A 23,249-nucleotide genomic window follows, 5' to 3' on the forward strand; every position below is an offset into this window, starting at 1 on the left:
GACCAACAACTACTCCAAATCTCCCCTCCAATTATCTCCTCTCCTACCCAATATCCATCACTCTCCACTCCTCAGTTCACTGCAGGTTAACTTCTTAAAAATTGCATGGAGGAAGCAACACCTACAAAGGATTAGGGAATGACATCAAGACACTGAGAACTGCTGGGTGGGGATGAGATGGCAATGAAGACCACAGAAAATGGTGGTGGTCTGTCTCCACATACAGTGCGTGACAGCACCCAAGGGGCTAATATGCAGAGGAATTTGGATCACAGCTTCATAGATTTATGATCACTTCAGGAGATACATTTCCTCTTGCATTACACTTCCATCCACTGCTCAAACCATGTCCAGGTGTGGACTACTGTTTTATATGCTATACACAAATATAGCAACAGTTTATATGGTAACTGTTCTTCCTATAATTATAGGAACTGTAACATTTACAGCAAATGTAATAAAATGTCTCCAAAAATCGAGGTGGTTTTTAGGTTTTTTTTTTAAATGACAGATTTCATACCAGACCTTTCCTGGACGTCTACACTGCTACAATTAAACTAAGTGCAGAAGAAAAAAAAACACAAGCAACATCCTTTTCCTGTCTATCACTCTTCATTGGAATATCCAGACCTTTCAAAACTTTTTAACAAAACCTCTGTCCTATTCACCCTTCCTGGGCATCTTTCACCTAGAGTCAACCTCTTCGCAAAGGCAGGAAGACAATTCATAAATTTGAAACCCTTCTCTACCACTGTTATGGCTTTCACTTGAAATAATCCCTTAACCTAAACTCTCCCTCAGTATTTATTGAAAAACGCCAAAACCAAGCAAAAAAAAATAAATAATCCCAACTTACTGCAACATCACTGAGATGAGCAAAATCACTTGGGCCTGATCTTTGATGCTGTATTTCTCTATTCTGCCTATTTTTTTATGTCAAGTACTGCCAATCCTATTATTATAGCTTGCTAGTACTAATTTCCCAGAAGAAACAGCAGCAGCATTCAGCAGAGACCCTCAGACATTTAAAACATCTTAAATATTCCTATTCTTTATGAGAAATCGAATCAGAGGAATACAGAGCCAAGCAATTTTGGATAAAATTTCTCTTCTATGTCATAATTTTTCACCTTTTTTTTTTCCCTCCCCTCAACACTAACCTAAATTCCTTTTCTTTGCCTGCCTCTTGAAATTTCTTCTTCTTCTACTGTCAGGTACTATCACATAAAGCACTAATACTTACTGCATCTTCCAAGTTGCAATTAGCTCCCTTCTTGAGAAGTTCCTGGACAATTTCTAAATTGCCTTGCTCAGCAGCCAACATGAGTGGAGTCTGGCCATTCTGAAATCAAAATGATAAGAAAAGTGATGCTTTGGGAAGTGATACAAATGACGCACATACGCTTACAACAAAAGGCCAAAAACTACAGAGAAACGTTTCCAGTTTTTAATTGCCAGTGAGAAGCAGTGAGAAGCACTGGTTTTCAAACCACGCAGTAAACTTGCAATAAAAAAGGAGAACATGATATTAAAACCTGTCCCATAAGAGATAAAAAAAAACCCAAACAAAAAAAACATTTCAGACATTAAAAATGGCTACCAAAAAAAAAATTACATTGTTAAATATCTTTCTTTCTGAATGATTTGCCCATTGAAGACATCTCTAATACAGCCTGTTACATCTTTACATATTGAAGTAACTCAGTCACATTGTTTAGAAATGAGTAAGTCAGTCAGTCTAGCCTAGGAACCACAAGGGCCATTAAAACATGCACACTGATTCAGAGTAACAGCAAGATTTCTTGCTGAAGTCTTGGAAAAAATAGTCAAGTTATATACCACACTTTCATCTGACAGTATACCAAATACAGACATCATTCCTGTCCTGTGCAACACAGGTTCTTAACAGACAGCCTCATCTCAGGGAAGATGAAAGATGGAAAAGCTGGCTTATTTGCCTTCAAGGATGTTATAAAAGTCAGTTATAATCTGTCACCCTTCCATCAGCCTAGTTCTGTGTCAGCAAACTTCTGATACACAACTGCTCTGCATGATGAAAAGTAAAATTTACTGAATCTGACAGTAAATTTGTTAATTTCCACAAGCTTAATAAGCAAAGAGAATTTTTTCCTGACTTCTCTTCTGTCTTTTCTCTATACCATATAGAAAAACTCAAATTATCTGGTCTCTAAATAAAGCAAAAGCTACATATTAGGAGTTATATACCAGCAATTTCCCTGAAAAGAATAAAAATCAATGCAGAATCAGAATACAGTAAGATGACTAATATTCATTAGTAAAACAGTTAACAGCAAGATTAATAAAGATACTTGATCAGTTCTTTCTGCTCTTTACATAAAAAAAAAATAAAAAAATCACAGAAATGCACTGATTATTTCAAAAAAAGCTAACTGGTCCATCAGCTGTTCCCTAACCAGTCTTCACAGAATCTTCCCCATGACATTATGGATAACCAACAGTATTGCTCGTGACAGGATATAACATAATATCTAACAGTGCAATTTTTTACAGGGAGAAATTATGCCCTCATACAAGTTTATGTTGTCATAACTATACATTGTATACATTCAAAATTGTATCTTTGCTTTTAGATCCTAAAGTATATTTTGTGTCAACAAGCAGTAGTACTTAGGTCTGGTCATAAAAAAAAATTAAAATGCTCAAAAGGAGGAAGGAAAATACTACTTTTCTAGAAGAGAACAGCTCTCTTCGGAGGAGAGAACAGTCATAACTTTTGCTCTTTGAGATGAGTTCTTTATAAGCAAGTTAATATTTTGGGAATACACATGCCAAGTGCTTTGGGAAATCATGCCTGACCAATCTGTCCGCCTTCTGTGATGACATCACTGGCTTCGGTGGACGAAGAGCTGAGACACTGTTTATCCTGTCTCTAGCAAAGATTTTGACACTGTCTCCCACAACATCCACACGGACAAACTAATGAAGTACAGACTAGACAAATGGACAGTGAGGTGGATTGAAACTGGCTGAACTGCTGGGCTCAGAGGGTTGTGATCAGCGGCACAACATCCAGCTGGCAGTGTCACTAGGGCAGTACCACAGGGGCCAACACTGGGGTCCTGTTTAACCCCTTCATTAAGGACCTGGGCAATGGGACAGACTGCACCCTCAGCACGTTCACAGCCGATACGAAGTTGGAAGGAGTGGCTGATGCACACCAGATGCTTTTGCTGCCATCCAGAGGGACGCTGACAGGCTGGAGAAATGGGCAGACAGGAACCTCACTGTACTGAGCATAGGTGTCCAGGTTTTGGTATCGGGGGAGCTGCACAGGGTCTCTGTGAAGAGAGGCTGGGACTGCCCTGTGCCGGACACAGCCAATTCCAGCTAGCTCCAACCAACCCACCTCAGGACACAGGACTAGATCATCTCCAGAGGTCCCTTCCAAGCAGTGCTTTAGCAATACATACAAAACCCCCTATTTTAGCACGAGCATTCTTCTTACCTCTTTCTGAACGGTTAATATTGTTATCACCATGATCGTCTTCCACAGGTGGGTAACACAAACTGAACAAAAGTATCTCTGGACAAGAGGAGGTTGTGGATGGGAAAAAGATCCCCTCCTGTAAGAAGTGTCATACAGTTGTAGACTGGCTCACAGCTAAGTCTAAGTATTGGAATATCCAAATTATAAAGGGGCACACCTGTACCTTTTTAGGGAAATCATTCAGTGGTGTTACCTTACACACTCTCTCACAGTCCATGAGAGAAAAAAACATTCAGAATTCAAGATGCAGAAGGTCCTTCAGTATCAAGAGCAGAAAGAAAGGCACATCAAAGGAGAGTGGAGTCTGTTAGGATCAAAGTGTATCACACAAGGCAAGCACCTCTTATTAGCTGTTAAGTAATCAATTTATCTGGTATGAGAGAACAGAATGCGCACAGGCAAAGTATGCGCAGGGAAAAGGCAGACACTGAGACTTGCTCCACTTAACTGAAACCGCTGGTGTTAACCCAAAGAACCTATCCATAGGTTCTATCCTATCCAACTGACTGGAACATCCCAGTTTTTCTGGCAACGGATCACAGTCAAGATATAAAGGGTTGGTAACAATGTGGGAGATCGTACCATTGGACAAGTCACTGCAGCCTGGGAGGTCCTGGCACCAGCAAACCTTCGCTTGCCAGCAATCTTTTTAAACCTACTCTGCTGGCACTCCCATTTTGGTATTTTGTTTTTACCCAAGAAGAAAAGACATCTTGGCAGGTCCAAAACTGGAAACAGAATTGCACTCAATGCCACTGAATTCCAACGAAGAGCTAGCACTTAAACACAACTCCTGTCTTTGATACATATGAACAGCCCCCACCCCCATGGGTTTAAAACTGATGCAAACCATACTTGTCTCCAGAAATTACCTTCTCCAACGCAATATATCAGAACACTGAAAAAATTAGGTATTAGGGAAATGATCTCTGAAAAAAAGTCAGTTACTGAAACCCAGGAGTGCACTTAGTGCCATCGAGACGAAAAATTTAGAAAAGAAGGTGAAGGCAGTGACACTGTTGTCTGATTTTGGCCATGTTGTTGAGAGGAATTGCCAGCAGAGGGAACAGACTATTCCTCTTCTCAGATACACAGCATGCCAGATGGTGAAGTTCATGTGTATGCTCTGAAACTTAAAAATTCTCCCATCTCAAAGATCTCAGCATATACACATACACCGCATGAAACGAATGTGCCAACAATGAAAGAAAACTGTCTTAACTGAAACCAGATCTAACTACAGTAAGGCTAAATTCTGTACATTGTTTTCACATTTGCATGGTGCTTTTTGGTTTTGAATAATATATGCCATTTGACTTTTTTCCAAAAATATTCTTTCCATCTTACGCGGGTTTAAAAAAATAATGCAACAGAACATGCATTTTCCAAGACTGACTTTAAAGAAAAAAAGATATTAATTTGAAAGCCAGTCTTCCATACACTATAAGGTGAGTAAAAAAATTGCCTGGACTGTCAGACTCAATGGGTAATGGTCAACTATTCAAAGTAACTGGTGCCCGGTTGGGAGGGTTTGATTTGCGGCTAACATTGTAGCAGCTTCATCAACACCCAAAACCATGAAACAGAAAGCACTCTCAGCAAGTTTATGGACTGCCTCAAGCTACGGAGAGCAGCTGATACGCCAGAGGGCAGGGATGCCAGTCAAGAGGAAATTCAAGAGGCTGGAGAAATGGGCTGACAACCCCTCTGCAGTTCAACAAAGGCAAACGCAGAGACTGGAACAGACCAACCCCATGCAACAGTATTGGCTAGGGACTACCTGCCCAGGGAACCATGCTGCAGAAACGGGCATGGGGTCCCGATGGACCAGAGGGCTGTGAGTCAGCAGTGCACCCCTGCAGCAACAAAGGCAAATCATAAACTGGGCTGCATTAACAAGAGCACAGCTAGCCCTCTGCTCGACACTGATGAGGCTGAATCCAGAACACAATGCCCCATTTTGGGCTCCCAATAGTGAGACTCCCAGTAACAGGGAGATCTACAGACTGCAGAGTCCAGCAGTGTGGTCACTCAGATGGTTACTAGACTGGAGCATAATACATGCAAGCAGAAACCGAGAGCTAGGTTTGTTCAGTCTGGAAAACAGAAGAGTAAGGGGGCATCAACATCCGTCTTACACTACCTAGATCAAACGGAAATCTTAGAAAACAAAGGCAGATTCTTCTCAGAGACACACAAGAAAACAAGAAGCAATAGTCACAAGATGCAGCAAAGGATATTCCAATAAAACCTAAGGAAAATGTTTTTAAACAAAAAGTGGTTAAGCACTGGAGCATTGCCCAGAGATGCTGCAGGTTGTCCATCCTTTTGAGGACTTTCAAATTTTTCGTGTTAAGTCCTTGAGCAACCTGATGTAACAATGAAGTTAGTCCTGCAATTAGGAAGAGATTGATTCCAGTGACCTCCAGAGGTCACTTCTAGCCTGAATTATCCTGTGAATCCGATTCTCTGAATATGCTACATAAGTCGACAAGGTTCCAGTTCTACAACACTATTTAGGAAACCAGAACTAAAATAAAAATTGATGATATAAGCAATACATCCAGATGAAGGAAAAGTCCAGATGCTTACAAACCAGAAAATCTACTACAGAAGATGAAATAAATTAGTCAAATCTTCTAAACTTATTTGGAAAACAGACAGAAGACTTCATAGTGCATCAAGATAACCTGAACTTTAAACATCATGCAAAACAATGTAAACAGTCACTAGCAACAGACAGTTGCATGAATCAAACCTCTCAAGAAACTCTCAGCAATTTTTAGTGCAGTATAATGAAACCGCAGCACATTCACTTAAATTGCTGGTGGTGATATGCAGAAGCTAACAATTATCACACTGTCCCAGGATTCCAAATAATCCACTTTCAAAGTCCCAACTGCGTATCAAGACTTCCTGTGTAATCCTGGTAAAGTCATTTAATCCTCCTGGTTACATCTAGACTTACTTTTTGGATACATATCTTTTCATCCAGATGTGCATCTGCTCCGAGTAAATTGCGATATATGCTCCTATTTGGATTACATAACAAAGTTTCTCTTGCCTGGAAACCAGGATGTGGGGGAAGAGTTGTTACCCCCCAGGTTTCACCCAAAAATGGACAGGGCAAGAATGCACATGCAGCTGGATCTGTGAACTAAGAAACAACTCCTAGCCACAGAAATACAGGTATAATCTCCATACTCAAAGTAAGGATGCAGCCGCAGTTTCCAGCTCAGAAGAACACTCAGAAAACAAACACAGTGAAAGATGCTGAGGTGCTGGCAGAGACTGAATACTGTGTGTTCAGTCTGTGCAAAGGTAAGCAATCACTTGAAAGTGAAACTGAATTTTGTATACTAAATAACCACTGTGATCTCACTAATTATTCATTCTGTAACTAATAAGCTGCAGTATCAAACGGACCTTTCAAAAAAATCTTACCTCATTTCTCTCATCTACATCCCTGCATTTCTCAAGAAGCGCTTTCAGAGCAGGAACATTTCCTTCTTCTACGTAGGTCAACAGACTCTGACTCATCAGACTTGCCATCTTCTCACAGTATTTAAAATGCTTTTATAACAAAGCGTATCTGTATTTCAAGAAAGGAAAAAAAAAGCAAAGAGTAAGTAAAGACTATGAGAGTTATATTTGACATTAGAAAGCATGAATTGTACATGCTAGTAAGTTATTGGTTGGGTACGAATACCTGCCGTTCTCCTTAACAAAATGCTGTGGTGACACGCGCATTGAAATGCACCACATTTCAATGAAAAGCCAATTGCTTAATCTTTCTAGTTCTTAGAAAATTACAGAAATTATTCTAATTTTTAGGTATTGTCTAAATATGTATTTTGAATGCACAGTATTCAATGAACCCGGTGAGGGGTCTGGAGCACAAGTCTTATGAGGAGCAGCTGAAGGAACTGGGGTTGTTCAGTCTGCAGAAGAGGAGGCTGAGGGGAGACCTCATCGCTCTCTACAACTACCTGAAAGGGGGTTGCAGAGAGGCAGGTGTCGGTCTCTTCTCCCAAGTGACTAGTGATAGGACAAGAGGAAATGGCCTCAAGTTGTGCCAGGGGAGGTTTAGGCTGGATATTGGGAAAAATTTCTTTACTGAGGGAGCAGTGAAGCATTGGAACAGGCTGCCCAGGGAGGTGGTGGAGTCACCATGACTGGAAGTGTTCAAGGAACATGTGGACATGGCATTGTGGGACATGGTTTAGTGGGCATTGTGGTGTTGGGTTGATGGTTGGACTTACAGGTCTTTTCCATCCTTAATGATTCTGTGCGATTCTGTGATCTGCATAAATTTTTCTGCATATATAACATTATAGGAATACCTGTATATGTCACATACTTTATATACGCTAGTTATTTACAATATAATCCTTACCCTTTATGTACATAAGCAGAACATCGAGACTACTCAGCATTATGAAATACAGCGATAATATCTAAATTGCAGCCACAGGGAACTCTGAGAAACACCATTTATTAAATCAGTTATGACCAACTTTATCTAGACATGCTCTGCATGCGATGGCATGTTGTTAACTTGCTAGTCAAACTTAGCATAGCTTCTGTTGACCCATTATATGTTTTTAACCTCGAATGTGTAAAACAGAAAAGGTTTTAAGAACCTTAAGAACCATTTAGGACTTCCTAAAAAGCTGTGGGCTAATAAGTTCAGAGAACCAGTAGTATTACCATGCCAAATTTATACGCATACAGCTCCAGAAGCTGAAATATACATTGCACCTAAATTAAGTTTCACTGGATGAAGAACAAGTCCTGGGGCTAAACACGAGACTCCACCCACATCCACACACCCCCCACCTTTCTGCTCACCAGCGGATGACATGATTGCTCTCTCTCTGGCTTCTTCTTGCATGACAGCAGTATAACAGCAGAGAAAAAACTCCAGTTTAGTGTTAGCTAAAGCCTACTGGTTAGGCTATTCTCTACCAGGCAGAAGCCAAAGACCAATGGCTTTCCCAGGGAAATGGTCTAACTTCTATTCTCACATAAAAGCAGCTAGTGAGTTTTTCTGCACTTCCAACTGAAGCAGAACATTAGCCAAAAAGAGACGCGAGGAAGCCAGCAAGAACTTCACTGCACTTAGCATGGAGAAGTTAATTTAGATTTCGAGATTTAAATCAAACAATCCAGCTCCGCTTTAAATTGCTTACGTGGACTGTAACAGTATCGCACCATCCTTTCTCCTTTAGCAAGCAAGTATATACAGATAAACACTTGTCAGGGTATGTCAGACAAAACCTGAGCTCACCTACAGCACCGCAGCCATCAGATGACCCACATATAGAAATGCCTTGTTCACAAAAATGGCAGCAAAGAAGCCAACACGCCCAGTTCAGTTAAGACGACAGCAGCTCTGGGTACATGCAGAAGAACTTTAGGCGCACACGAATGTCTAGTGACAAAAGAAACTATAAACTACATACATTTTAGGTATGCAGACAGAAGAACACGAGAGGGAGAAGAGAGGAAAAGGAGGGACTGTGACTCCCCTGTTAAATTTGGGGTTAAAATCACAGTTGCAGTTTAATGGACAAATTCCAAAGAGGATTTAGGCATCTGAACTCTCCATACTCTGAATGTCCACATACCACATAAAAATACACAGATCAAATTGTATCATTCAGACATCATTTAAAACCCAAACCTAAAATCAGTTAAAAAAAAATAATCTAGATTTGACATACAAAGCCTAGCAACAGTTTTACTAGGCACTGCACAAATAGCCAGTCTCTCCCACAAGAAAGTTATAAATAAATAAGAACGCAAAAGTTCTGTCACGTTCACTGTACAGTTACAGTACCATCAAGCAAAGGGGGGTTGAGCAATACAACAGTGGTGTCATACAATTGTCTTTATTTTTTTTCAGTAGGAGGAAGAGCTAATTGAGAGGTTGCAAACTTAAAAAAAACTAAACCACACCAAAAATGAAAGGTTGAAAAGAAACAGTGATTGTAGTGACTCAGTACCCACACACAGGCTCCCACTATCATTTCAGACACAAAAATACCAGAAAAACCAGTCCAGAACAGTTTGGACTGTTACAGCCTGAGCCAGTATCTTAAAGCCCTATGCAGATGTCTTAGATATTCTCAGGCATCTAAAATGCCGTTAAATGTTCACATGCAGGCACCTGAATTCCTCCCATCTTTTTTTACGTATTTCAACAGAAATTCATGAAACATGACTTGCCACTCACTACCTCCACTGCTACCACAGACAACTGCTGATTTCCCTGTGCAGTGTCCCAGCTTCTCTCCTGTAGCTTCACCTTAAATCCCCATGCTATTTTCCATACCAAATACCATATGGAAAACTATATTAAAAATCATCAGCAAAATGTGACTACAATGTGTCGCCAAGTGAATTATACTCTGCACTTGCTATCAAAATTTCGCCAATTAGCTCTTAGCTAGTGTGAAAAGGAAAAAAAAGTATTCAGCATTGCTTCCTCCTCAAAGAAGGATTCTTCCCTTGATGTTCCCTACTGCCATATTTCAAAAAGGCAAAGGCAGCCCTGCTGCTCTGTAGATAAGTATCCCGCTTCAGAAATCATTACTTGAACTCCCAGTTACCAAGACAGCGCAGCCTTAATGTAGACCTGAATCCTCAGAGGCAACTTAAATCTTTGACTAACAGCAAAATACCTGATGCTAAAGAACATATCTAGAGCTGCATTTACAAACTCCATGTTAATATTACTTTTTTAAAATTATAAAAGCTTTGTAGGGATGAACCATCTCCAAAAATACTAACATTCTTTGTCACCTATGCTTCACCATCACATAATACTCCCTTCTTAGAATTAACAGTCTATTTTATAAGAACAAAAAAGTCAAATATTATAATTATGATATATCCTCATGCTTTTATTTGCTACTTTTCAGGCACGCTTCTCAGAGCATCGAAAAGATTACCATCACTGGAGGGCTTTAGGAAGCACTGTTTAGGGAGTCAGTAACAGAAATTTCCATTTAAAATGCAACCTGAATTCACCAGGTTAATCTATGCGTTAGTATTCTTCTCATCCTTAAATAAATCCTGCAAAACAGAGCGGGGGGAAAAAAAAAGAAAAAAAGCCCAAACAAACAAAAAATCAAACCAAACAAAAAACACCATTCAAAAACCAAATACACATAGGCTGGTGTTAAGATTTTCAAAAGCTTTATTCCTCCCCCCCTGCCCCCCCAAGAATAAACATGCCTGAAATTAGACTGAATTCATTCATGATATTTTCACTCGTGACAGCAAGTCAATATAAATTAAGCACAGCCACAGTCCACCTATTTATTAAAGAAGATTTATGTTATTACATTACGAAAATTAAATACTGTACTCAAAGTCTGTATGGGTGCTGGACACTGAGGTGTGATTTCTTCCAATGCTTAAGATTTCTTTTAAATTATCATAAATGCTTCCAACCAAGGCTCTGAGGTACAGTCTCTAGCTAGGCAAGTAACTCTATTCTGACCCCTCCAATGGAAAAAGCTTCTGAAATATATATTCATACATTTTTCAAAACAAACAACCCTAGAACAAAAAAAAAACCTCAATAGCTTATTCTTTATCAAAATAGAGGATGAGAACTTAATCCCTGCCAAATTTCATAAATCTAGTGCAAAACCAGTACCATTCAAGAGCATCCAATACATACATGGTCCTTAATTGCTCAATTAACAGTATTCACTTTGTTCTTTGACACAGCAGAAGTATTTTCACAATCTATAACAAAACTTTCAATTAAAACCAGGAACCCATTTGGAAATTGACCCCCTTTCCAATAAGGATCAATGTTGTTATTTTTTTCTCCCACCAAAGCAAGGCAATTCCCAGCCCACGAACCAGGTCTTCATTCACAATCCAAACTTCCAAGCTTGGAGATCTCACAATGCAGCAAATCCTAGTATTTTATAAGACTAAGAACACACCAAGGACTATGAAAAGGTACATTGAGAGCACAAATACTCAGGCGAAGGTAATGTTTGCGTAAGGATTAACGTGTTTTTGTAAGGCGCTTACATCCTGAGCTGAAGCAGATGTTATCACTGTTTTGGAAAGATTGCAAAAATTTGCTGATTTACAAAAATTTAGTTTCTCTCAACTGCACCAATACTGACTGCAGAGGTCCTGAAAACTCAAATCTGCAGATATTTCATGTACTCTCAGAATCTTATATCCATTTCTAGCTACAGAAAAAAATATTATTACACACTAAATTTTCCAAATCTCACCACCTTTTTCATAGCTCTCCCCCGTATTTTTTTTATTGTGTGAGCTGTGATCATTTATGAATAAATAACAAAATCGGTCAACGACCACTAGCGTTATTGAGAAGACTTTCTTTTCTTGTTTTGTTTTCAATAGGTAAAGATCATAGTGACTTACATAAAACTCATACTTTTCACCATACGATGAAAAAAATTGTTGCTTTCTTTTCAACATGTTTCCTTCTATTTCCAGATACAAAAGCTACCTTCCCAACATGCAACACTGTGGCAGATCTTTCAGTTAACTGTAAAAGGAAATAATTACAGTACTGCTGAAATCTGGGCATGTACAAATCAGATACGAAAAATTGCAGTATTTTGCCCTTAAGAACTGGAAATGCCATCTTTCCAGATTAGAATTTTAAAAAATGTGGAATACAGAAGAATTGTACATTTAAAATTTATTATAAAAGATTAACATAAGTCGGTTTCATATTCTAACGCATTTTTATACTTTATGATGGCATAAAAAATGAAAAACATGTTGGAACATCACCTTTACTCATGCTGCAGAGAATCTTGCTAATACAAGCACTACCCTCCTCTATGACAGCTTATTGTAATCACTTGCTAAATGGACATACTTCATAAACGTTAAGAGATCGCAAGTCAAGCATCACATGAAGCAGTAAGTATTTTTAATTATTCTTTCTATAGGGACTGAGTCAACCAGGATTCTGTTTAAAGAAACAAATTTTCAAAACAGTTGAAATGAGTCTCTAAAATATTAATTACTGTTATTCAGAGGTGGAAAGAAATACCAAATCTAAGTTTCCATATAGTCTCCACTCACACCTCTTCTCCAATGCCTGAAGTTCCAGTATGACTAATGACCTTATGCTGTTTTTCAGCTTTTCCTTATTTATTTGGAAACATTTATTCTACTTCTTTTAGCCACACTCCTGTTATCCAGTTGAGAAACATTTTAATAGATTACCTTATCTTTTTTTACTTTATATCAAAGAACAAATAGTGTAATTAGAAAATAGTAAAAGACACAAAAAGATAACTAAAGATAGAGACACAGACATTCTTATTTTGAAACCCATAACCAATAGAACTAAAAAAAGTTTGCACAAAAGGAGGTCCCTATAGTTGTAACCATTATTAAAGTACACAGTAGGAAATACAGGAAACCAGAGATAAGCAAATCATTATTTTCCACCTTAGGCACTGAAGGTAATGGCCATTTCCAAATATTGTAGTGATGGATTTTATTTTTTTTTTTTAATAAAACAATTAAGACTGGGGATTACATCCAAAAGACTGGAAAGATGCAAATACATATTTAAACAAGAAGTCACCACTGTCATCTGATAGCAACTGTCAGATACATCTATGTTCTATCCTGGTTAAAAAGACCAGTTAAAAGAAAGGGTTTATGAAGTATCTGATAATGGGATTTAAAACTTACCAGAGAAACGAGTTTACCCTTAAGACCGTATTTAAATATGGTCAATGAACAATAAAGGTATTGCTAAGAACACCTGAATTCTAAAAGAAAATTCAATTCCTCTACAAAATACAAAATGCTTAGTCCTACAAAACACTATTTCAGGTTTTAAATACTTCAAGTAAAAGAAAGTAAACAGAAACAGGTACCAATATTAAGTTTTTTAAAAAATTACACCAACCGATATAAATCAATTCTGTCAAAACCCATACAAAACATACACAAACACAGCAAGAAAGTCTATAACATGGTCTTACACGGTCTCATAAAGTCAACACATTTTTCTGTATCATCAAATCCAGAGTCTGTTAGTCACAGACACAAGTTTTATGACAAAAAACTAACTTTTAGAGTATTTTCACCTAAGGAAAAAGTCGGTTGTGATGGAAATATTCCTGTTAAATATACTTTTAAATTAATATAGCCACATTTCATAAGCTGTGGTCGCACAGGATTTCAAGTAGATTTGAATTTCTTAATAACCAAGTTACTTCAAATAACCAACATCACAGAATAAAGAATAAATGCCTATCCAACAACTACATGGGTTTTCTTACACATTCTGATCTGATTAAAAAAATCCTTTTTATCTTTCCATTTCTTTACTATTTGACTGGGGGAGGAGGGGGGGGGGGCGGGTTCAGGTCATTAATCCCTGATTCATATGCTTTTCCAGCAAAAGACATGTTCCTGTATTATTCCCTCCATCAACACTTTTTCAACAATTACAAACGGGAAATCACTTTTCCCAACCAATTTTTAAGCATATACGAGAAGTGGCAAAGCCCTACCCTTGCAAGACTTTGATACTTAACTTCTTCAGTGGTGCCCAGCGGCAGGACCAGAGGCAATGGGCACAAACCGAAACGCAGGAGGTGCCGCCCGAACATCAGGAAACACTGCGTTACTGTGAGGGCAACCAAGCACTGGCACAGACTGCCCGGGGAAGCTGTGGAGTCTCCATCCTTGGAGATACACAAAAGCCCTCTGGACACGGTCCTGGGCGACCAGCTCTGGGAGGCCCTGCTTGAGCAGGGGGGGTTGGACGAGATGACCTGCGGAGCTCCCTCCCAACCTCAACCATTCTGTGACTCTTTACCCTGGAAATCAGATGCCAGACTTTGCTAACAGGTCGAGCTCGTATTTGTTTTTCCGAGCTAACAAAAGGAGAGGAAAACGGTACAAGAGGCCCCACCACCCCCGGGGGCGGAGCTGACAGCGCTACCCGGCCGTGCCTGCGGCACCCCGCGGGCCGTCCTGCCTCCGGTAAGATGCCCCCGCCACCCACAAGAGAGGACCCTGTCCGTCCGTCGCACGCAGCGCTGCCGGAGCGGCCCAGGCGCCGCCGCCGCCACCCCCGGCCCCGCGGCCCTCCAGCCCGCTCCGGGGCGGGGCGGGGGCTAGGCCCACGCGCCCATCGCACCCGTTAATCCGCCTCCCCAGCGAGTCCCCAGCGGCCCCGCCGCTGCGAGGGGGCGCCGGGGGCGGCGGCGAGGATGGGCCCCGCGGCGCCCTTTGTTTGGCAGCCCGGAGCGCCCCCTCCCCCGTGCCCTTCCTCTGCCCTTCCGCGCCGGCCTGCGCTGTCCCCGCTCTCCAGCCTCCTCTCCCCACTCACCCCACAGCCGGAGGGACTCGGCCCCTGCGGGCGGCTCCCCGGGCCCAGCCGGAGACTGACAGGGAGGCAGCGGCCCCGAGCGCGCCTCACTTGCCCCCGGCAGCGGCGGCCATCTTTCCTCGCTCTGCCCGCCTCCCCCCGACAGGGATGGTCACGTGGGCTGGGGGGCGGCCCCGCCCGCCGCCCTGAGGGCGAGCGCTCGCTGCCCGGCTCCTCTCGCCCCTGCCCGGGGGGCAGCCCGGGGAAGGGCGCGGCGCACGCAGCAGGCGCCTCTCGTGGAAGAGCCGCCGCAGGGCTGGCGCGCTAATGACCGTGTATGAGCAGCTAATAACGGGGACCCGAAAAAAGCCTGCCCGGGAGCCCCGACGGCAGTGAGTCACCCCGCTCCGCGGCGTCCCCCCCGCCCCAGCGGTAGCGGCGGGAGGAGGCGCTGACTGACGGGGCTCAGGCGCGGGCGGAGCGGAGCTCTGCGCCCCGCAGGGTGCGCGTCCCCGAGAGGCGGCGCCGCCCTGGGGGGTGCCTGGAGCAGGGCGACCGCCTTCGCATTCACCGCCGGGCTGCTTGCTGAAAGGAAAAGGGGGGAAAAAAATGTTTTCGGTCACAACTGCCGTCTGATACATAAGCTAACGAAAGCGGGGGGGTCAACGTGACCGTGGGGACTGCCGCGCCGGTAAACAGAGGAAAAAAAACCCTTACCACACCGCGAACCTCGATGTTCACCTCCCCCGCGGCACAGGCGCCCAGCAGCTTCGCGGGCATCTTGGAAATTCACCTCAGGGCCCCGGCGGGGCCGTCAGGCCGGAGCTGCACGCCAGGCTGTGGCCTGCCACTTCCAGAGTGTTTACGACCGCACTAATGACAATTCTTTAGTCTGTACTTCGATAAAATGGATCGGTCACTGGAAAAGGTCACCTCCACCTTCAACACAGATGCTTCTTTGTTTAATTCATTTGGACAACTGGATGAGAGATGATCTCTAATGACTACAGCAGTAACTTCTTCACCAGAGATGGCGGAACCCAGCTTAAACCTGGGATGGCAACAAACCAGCAATGGAAAAGAGTATAGCCCCCATACTCCTGCTTATTTCTAAGGTTACTGATTCCCAAGGGTCAAAGCATTGATTTAAAATCTTCACAACACTAAAATCTTCCATGTCTCTGAAGAGCCATCACTGTTAGCTTCTTACAGAAACATCCGACAGTGCTTCCTGTGTATCCCAAATACTTACAACCAGAAAGTGTGCTGCAAGTGCTCACTTTAAGTATGATTTGTCCTATTACCTGAAGAAATTCTTCACAAGCAGATAAACCACTTCCTTACACACACAAAAATTGTTAATACAAGGTAAAAGAGCAAGCTGTGAAAATCAAAAGTTAAATACACTTAGACCTTGCACCAAAACATTGCTTTTGGCTGAAAGGGCATAAAGCACATTCTTACTTACACAACCTGCAATGTGAACAGATGGAGCATGAATGAATCCCTGCAGTTACTGATGAGCTGTAAAGTGCTCACTCTGTGCTACCTCAATGTATGCATACGGCCACTACTCAAGGATGAACGGTCCTGATGTTTCCCGCATCCATATAATCTTATGTACGTAAGAGAAAGTGTAGTCTGGTCAGACACTGCTTATATTAGCCTCCTGAGATTTATGGATTTTCAAATGCTTTCAAAATATTACTGTTTCTCAGAGTTTATACCAAAATGTATATTAATCTCTCACTTCATGACCTCCGCATCACCCAAATCCTTATTCCAGTATCATAGCTTTCCACCCATCAGGTGTTAGCTGTGTTCTCACCCCACAGCTGCAAATTGATCAGGCAGAGACAGTAGCTCCTTTGCTCCTGCGTACAAGGGAACTGTTAACACACTCTGGGATGTATAGAGGCAGGGAAGGCATAGTTTTCTGTATGGTTCTTCACTTTCTTCCTCTCTTGCTACTGATCGATCCAACTCCTGATATCCTTGTGCCATCTGATCTCAGTTAGGGAGGAAAGGCAAGACACAGTCTTGTGCTCTTCTACTTGTACCCTGCTTTTACATTAGGAACAACATTTTCCCACCAGTGATTAAGTCACACAGACAATGAAATACGGTCCCACTGAAGGGTTGAAATTGGAATGTAGTAGAGTTAGGATTTCACACAAAGCATTCCACTTCTCATCAAATACTTTTTTTTTTTAATTGGTAAGGCATATAAATTATATCTTAACAGTTGTCCCCAAAAACTTTTGTCATATCATTAATATAGTTTAAGTAACATTTAACTCAGAGTAGAAATTTTCCAGAGCCTGTAAAGTGTAGAAATACTTGCTTTTTATGATGCATTTTAAAAAGGTAATAAACACTGATGTTTGTAAGCTGCTGCAGTAGAGCATATAATCCTACAAAATAAAAAATTTCTTCAAAGCAATTTTCTTTTCTCTTCCAGCTTTTCCCATCTCCTACAGTACTTCACAGAATCACAGAACGCTTGAGATTGGAAGGGACCTCTGGAGGTCCCTCGTTTGCAGCAAGGGCACATCACTGGCTCATGTTCAACTTGATGTCCACCAGGACCCCCACATTCTTCTCTGCAAAGCTGCTTTCCAGCTGGGTGGCCACCAGAACATACTGGTGCATGGGGTTACCCCTCCCCAGTTGGCAGGACTTTGCACTTCCCCTTGTTGAACTTCACAAGGTTCCTGTCAGCCCATTTCTCCAGCCCACTGAGGTCCCTCTGGGTAGCTTCATGACCCTCTGGCACATCAGCCATTCCTCCCAGCTTAGTGTCATCAGCAAACTTGCTGAGGGTACACTCTGCCCTACCCAGATCATTAACAAAGATGTTAAAGAGGATCAGACCCAGTATCAACCCCTGAGGTACGTTACTAGTTACTGGCCTCCGACTTGACTTCACACCACGGATCACCACTCGCTGGTCCCAGCCATTCAGCCTGTTTTCAGTCCGCCTCGTTGTCTGCTCATCCAGCCCATACATCAGCAGGTTCTCTATCAGGATCTTACAGGTGCCAGTGTCAAAAGCCTTGCTGGAGTCCAGGCAGACAGTATTCATGCTCTCCCCTCATCTACCAAGACAGTCGTTTCATTATGTAAGTTTATCAAGTTGGTTAAGTATGACTTCCCCTTGGTGAATCCATGCTGGCTATTTCCAATTACTTTCTCGTCCTTCAAGTGCCTGGAAATAGTTTCCAGGATTAGTTGATATTCAACACTCCAAAATCATGGATAAAATTCAGCAAGACTCACAAAAAAAAACCACCAAAAAGATTAAGTGCATTTTTAAAGTAATTCTTAACCTTTCTGTTTAACCTTTCTCATAATAGATGTATGATTTTTAATCTTTTGATTTTTAACAACTGAGAAGTTTAACTGTCACAGTAACCAAGCTTGTCACAGGCACAAAATTGCCCCACTATTTCAGATTTCAACATCTACCCAATACAAACATAAATTAAGTTATTGCTGTGCTTTAATAATTAAGAAGCTTATTATTCTGATTATAATTACTATAATACTTAAAACTGTTCTTTCCTTCCTCCAATTTTCTCAACTTAAATTGATAAAAATCATGACATGTAACATGCATATTTTTGCCATCTGACAAAAGGCATTAATATGGGAAGAGGCTATTATGGGGTAGAGTACGTGGGCAGCCATGTTACTCATTGTGTAACAACCCAAATGGTGAAGTAGGCAATGGAGGGCAAACCGGGAGGATTTGACACAAAGACCAACATATTCCAAACAAAAAGAAAGCTGGCATGGAATTCTCCCCCATGAAAGACGTTATCAATTGTCAATCAAGTAATTTAGGTATCCCATCAGGAAACCATTGGGAAAACACTGCTTTAAGCATGTGTAATACAGGAGTGTTTTGGTTTTTATCTCATGTTTGATTTGTATTTAAGTGTTTTTCTTATGACAGCAGAATAACTACAATAAAAGTGTGGGGAGTCCTTTTACTGCCATAGTTTATTAGTTTGGAAAGATGAGTAGCCCACACGGAAATAATTCTTTCGCTACTACAGATGACCATCCTAGGAAGGTCTGCAAGATGTACTGGCAAACGTTGCTGAGGGTACAGGTCCGCCAATTCTAATCTAGTAAGTCAGTTGAAAACATCTTCCCCTAGAACTACTTCTGTATTCTATACCGAAACATCCTGCATGTTATCAGGAAGTTACTCAGCTGGAATTAAGTTATTTATAGGCCCAGGAAAATATCTGCTGGGTCCAGGATGTTCTTAATCAGGACTCTTTCTGTTCAGTACCCTAAAAGAGCAGAATTAAAAATTTCCATCATAAGAATAATCAGATTCACCAACAAGTCTTAGCATCCTGAAGTAGTAGCAGAAAGTTGTGTTTTACCTTACTCTGTTCAAACGAGTTTTTCCCTAAATGCAGTAATAAATGTTTAGTTCACGAAGATACTTTTCATACTCCTGACCGGCTCCATTGTGAATGCATATTTGAGAAGGCAATTTCCATTGTGGTCTCTAATTTCTGGTTGAAAGGACAAAAATCACCAGAGCTTCTAAAAATGGTATCTGTAGTCCTTTGTGTTGAAACGGCAAGTATTTTTATCTCCCACAATACAGCTTGCTAAAAGAGAATTCTAAACACACAAGGCTGAAAAATATCATTACTACAGTAGGGCCTTTCAAGAGACCAACACACACATTCCAGTATTCCTCTAGGGTGGGACCACTTCCAGAAACAGATCTTTGCAAAGGTGTCTTCACAAAGTTATATTGGCTTTACAAGGTTTGTACTGAAGCGGAATTAATACCTGATCAGAGAGAAAATGATTCCGTATGAGACAGGAAGTGATGGAAACAGCCCTTTTTAGTAGTGGCATATAATATCCTTTCTTTTCTATAACAATCTAAATGTAGGTCAAGAAGTCTCAGCCTGCTTTAACATACTGTCATCAGCCAAACAGAAATTATCATAGTGGAGTCCTAGTAGTCAAGTTACAAAAAGCAAAAAAAAGCGCATGTATGGTACACATTTATTCCTGCTTCTTTCCAATCATCAATTAAAGCAGCAGGTTGTTCAAAACATTGATTTGGATTCGTGAGTTATGAGGTTTCAATTTTTCAAGCTAAAAATACCTGAGTTGTCATATTCAGAAGTAGTGCACATGAGGTAGCAATATGGTTTGAGATGCAGGGTTTAAAGTTGCGTAAGTGCCTTTCCCAAGTAACAAGAGGCTAGACTTGAAATTCTATTTACCAGCTCTACTGGAAAATAATTATATACATATATTTGTAGATAAGGTCTAGAAAACGAATGAAATAAAAGCAATTTTGAAGCAGAACACTCGAAATAACACTGTAAATGCATGCATTGTAATGTTTAGTAATCTAAAAGGAGAAACTGTATTAAAAGAATTTTGTTCTTTAGCACTCACTAAAGACAGACAGGCACAAAAGAATTTAGAAAAACAAGTTCAACTTTTTTTAAACTACAGTTTAATCAGATTTAAAGACACAAATTAGAAAAAAAACATTTATAGGCAAGTTAAAAACACCTTTAAAACATAACAGCATGCTGCTTCTGCAGCACTGCTGCGACAAATTAGAAATAAGTAATTATTAAAGTATCACAATCACAGTGTAACTAACAGTGGTATTTTAATTTTACCATACACCAACACTTAGTTTATGGATCTGTTGAAAAATAACACTTTTTAAAAAATATATATTTTGGAATAATAAAAATGAAATTCACCGACAATGCATTATAATCTGAACCAGGAAAGGCAAATTTAGGAATACTGTAGCTATCCACTTTTAGGGGTGCTTTCTCACCTTAACATATGGGTAGTTGGAGGCATAACTACTTCTGCATTGAGGTAAAACTATTCCCTTGAATGTGTAACCAAGGCAGGAAAGAACAAAGTTCCATATTTTAAATTCTTAAATTGAATAACTTATTACAACATCTTTGAATAATGCTATATTTACCCATCTTACACTATTTTTCATTCAATACATTTTGAATGTTCTCTTCTAACTGGTCTAGAACACATCTGAGGTCTGGGATTTAAGAATAACTACTAATTACTATCGTATCATTTTGACACCTTTGTCACAGTAAGACACATCAGAAGATTCTTCATAGAAATAGTCAACACCACTGGACAAAAAAAAGGTACAAAGAAAAGATGTAAAGAGAACTGATAAACACATAGAAAGGCAAAATATGCATAGGCAAATACTTCTTAACTTATTGTGACAAAAGATTGTTGCACCTTTAATATGTAGCGTTGCACTATTCTGATTACCAGTCTCTAGGCACCCTGTTTCTCTATTTTTTGTTTCAGATTATATCGTCACAGTTTGGACGCCTAATCCAACTAGAGCATGGACCACAGCTATCTGGCCATATGACATATTGTAGTGAAACCGAAATGAAAATCCAGCTTGGGGTATTTCTCCCTCAGAGAACAAAGGGAAGGAAGAAGATTATGCAGAGCTCTTCTTTGCCAAGAGGTTCATTCGGAATAAGGTGCTGGACTGAGTCACTATTCTTAAAAAAAGTTTCCTCCGAAAGTGGCCCTAACTCAGATTTCAGTCACATATCTGAAGTCAAATTTTGTATTCATAGCCTGCAGCAGAATATCCTGTAAGGGTTGGGTTTGCAACAGAGTGAAAGAACCCTTTACTTTCCACTTAAAGTGTAACAAACAGATTCTATTTTCACTTCAGGAAGCAGAAAGCTTAGTACTCTGAGAACGGACCCCAACAGCCTTCAGCAGATGTAGCGTACAGCTAGAGGGCTCAACACTAGCCTCACTTAAATATTGATATGGCCCATTTTAAGCATATTTATGCACATTATATGTTCCTACAGTTTGTCAATTCATAAAGTTTACACAATGTTTATATGGCTATACACATAGATTTAGGAAAACTGAGAACGTCTAAAACAAAAACCAGGCCTAAGTCACTGGACACACAGTTAATGCACAGAAGATGAAGTGGCAAAATTTGCTTTTGCACATTTGTATACCTAAAATGATCAAAATTAGATTTTAAAAATTTAATGGGATGAAAAGTGATACAGTTGATGGTTAGGTTTTGCAAAAAACATACAAAAAGCTCATCTCAAAACAAGTTTTTAATTTTTTTTTTCCATTTAGTTTTGACGATAGTAAGCAACTGTTGCAGTATTTGCAGTTGTAACCTTGCAGGGTGACTTTCTGGATGCCTGGATTTCATGGTGTTTGCAAAATGTCTAGGTTAAGACAGCAAACACATGAAAAATACAGGTAGATGCAGCACAGAACAGCTGCAGACGGGTCACAAGCAAGTAGATCCTTTGTCAAGCTCTGCATGTAGGGTTAGATCCCCCACGAACTCTGGCAAACTCTCCCAGCCACTGACGGGACACGTTCTTGCAAGAGGCTTCTTCACAGCCAGCTTTTCCACAATGTCTATGAAGAAGATCAAGACCAACAGTGCAAACTAGCTTAGATCCAGACAGATCTGGTAATCTGATGAGAGTAGGCTCAGTTCACTAGAGTATCTGCTTAGATACTTACTCAGCATGGCACTTAAATACTTGTTTAAGTATTTATAGCCAATTGATTTTTTAACAGGAAATTTAAAATTACTCCCAAGTGCTGTTCAGAGTATTACTGGACATAAATAAATACAAAAAGGCTAATCATGTAGTGAAATGTTGTGATCAATGAGCACAGAACCAATGTCTGCTTTTTTAATATGTAGAGTCTGCATCATTAAAATCCTTAAATTTATTTCCATCTGTTTTTCTGATACTGATCACTTTTCAACATGAATGGCAATATTTCCAAATTTTCATTGAAATGAAAAATTCTCAAACCTGATTTCAGAATTCAGTGAGAATTACAAAGTGAAAGATTTAAGGATAAGGGAAATGAAAGCCTAAATTATTGTAACTTGTGCTTTTAAATTTCTTTATCATTCAAAGCCAACTTATAAAGTTGAGCATGTAAAAGTTTACATGTAAGCAACAGTGATACATTTGCAGGCAAACATGAGGACACATGTGACCATGTATTTAAACAAATTGTCGACAATTTGTTTGCAAAGCTTCTGAAAGAAAAATCCAGACTCTGTTAAAATCACTTTTGATATGAATTTGACAGGAGGTGAGGATCTCATAAAAGGTCTCCTCTGCATCAGGGGACATTTTACCACCAACCAAATCAATGCCATCAAAAGAGGCACAACTACCTAGTGTGTATCCTGTCATACAAGCATAGCATTTATATTCATATTACTTATTCCCATAGGGGAAACAGAACAAGTTATTTAAGTGTAAAATTCTTCTAATAAATAACATA

At 40.4% G+C, this 23,249-nt stretch overlaps 1 protein-coding gene across 1 annotated transcript in view; it reads right to left on the minus strand.

Moving 5' to 3' along the window:
* Positions 1 to 14,944, minus strand: part of KIDINS220 (kinase D interacting substrate 220) — an 83,197-nt gene extending 68,253 nt beyond the window's left edge. Inside the window, exons 1-3 of the mRNA XM_059828102.1 lie at positions 14,904 to 14,944; positions 6,974 to 7,121; positions 1,244 to 1,342 (exon numbers count right to left, since the gene is read on the minus strand). Coding sequence (XP_059684085.1) covers positions 1,244 to 1,342; positions 6,974 to 7,081 — 207 coding nt within the window. The 5' untranslated portion in view covers positions 7,082 to 7,121; positions 14,904 to 14,944. The remainder of the gene's footprint in view (positions 1 to 1,243; positions 1,343 to 6,973; positions 7,122 to 14,903) is intronic.
* Positions 14,945 to 23,249: the final 8,305 nt, after the last annotated feature.

This window comes from Gavia stellata, chromosome 2, assembly GCF_030936135.1.
Source record: "Gavia stellata isolate bGavSte3 chromosome 2, bGavSte3.hap2, whole genome shotgun sequence".
Classification (NCBI taxonomy): Eukaryota; Metazoa; Chordata; class Aves; order Gaviiformes; family Gaviidae; genus Gavia; species Gavia stellata.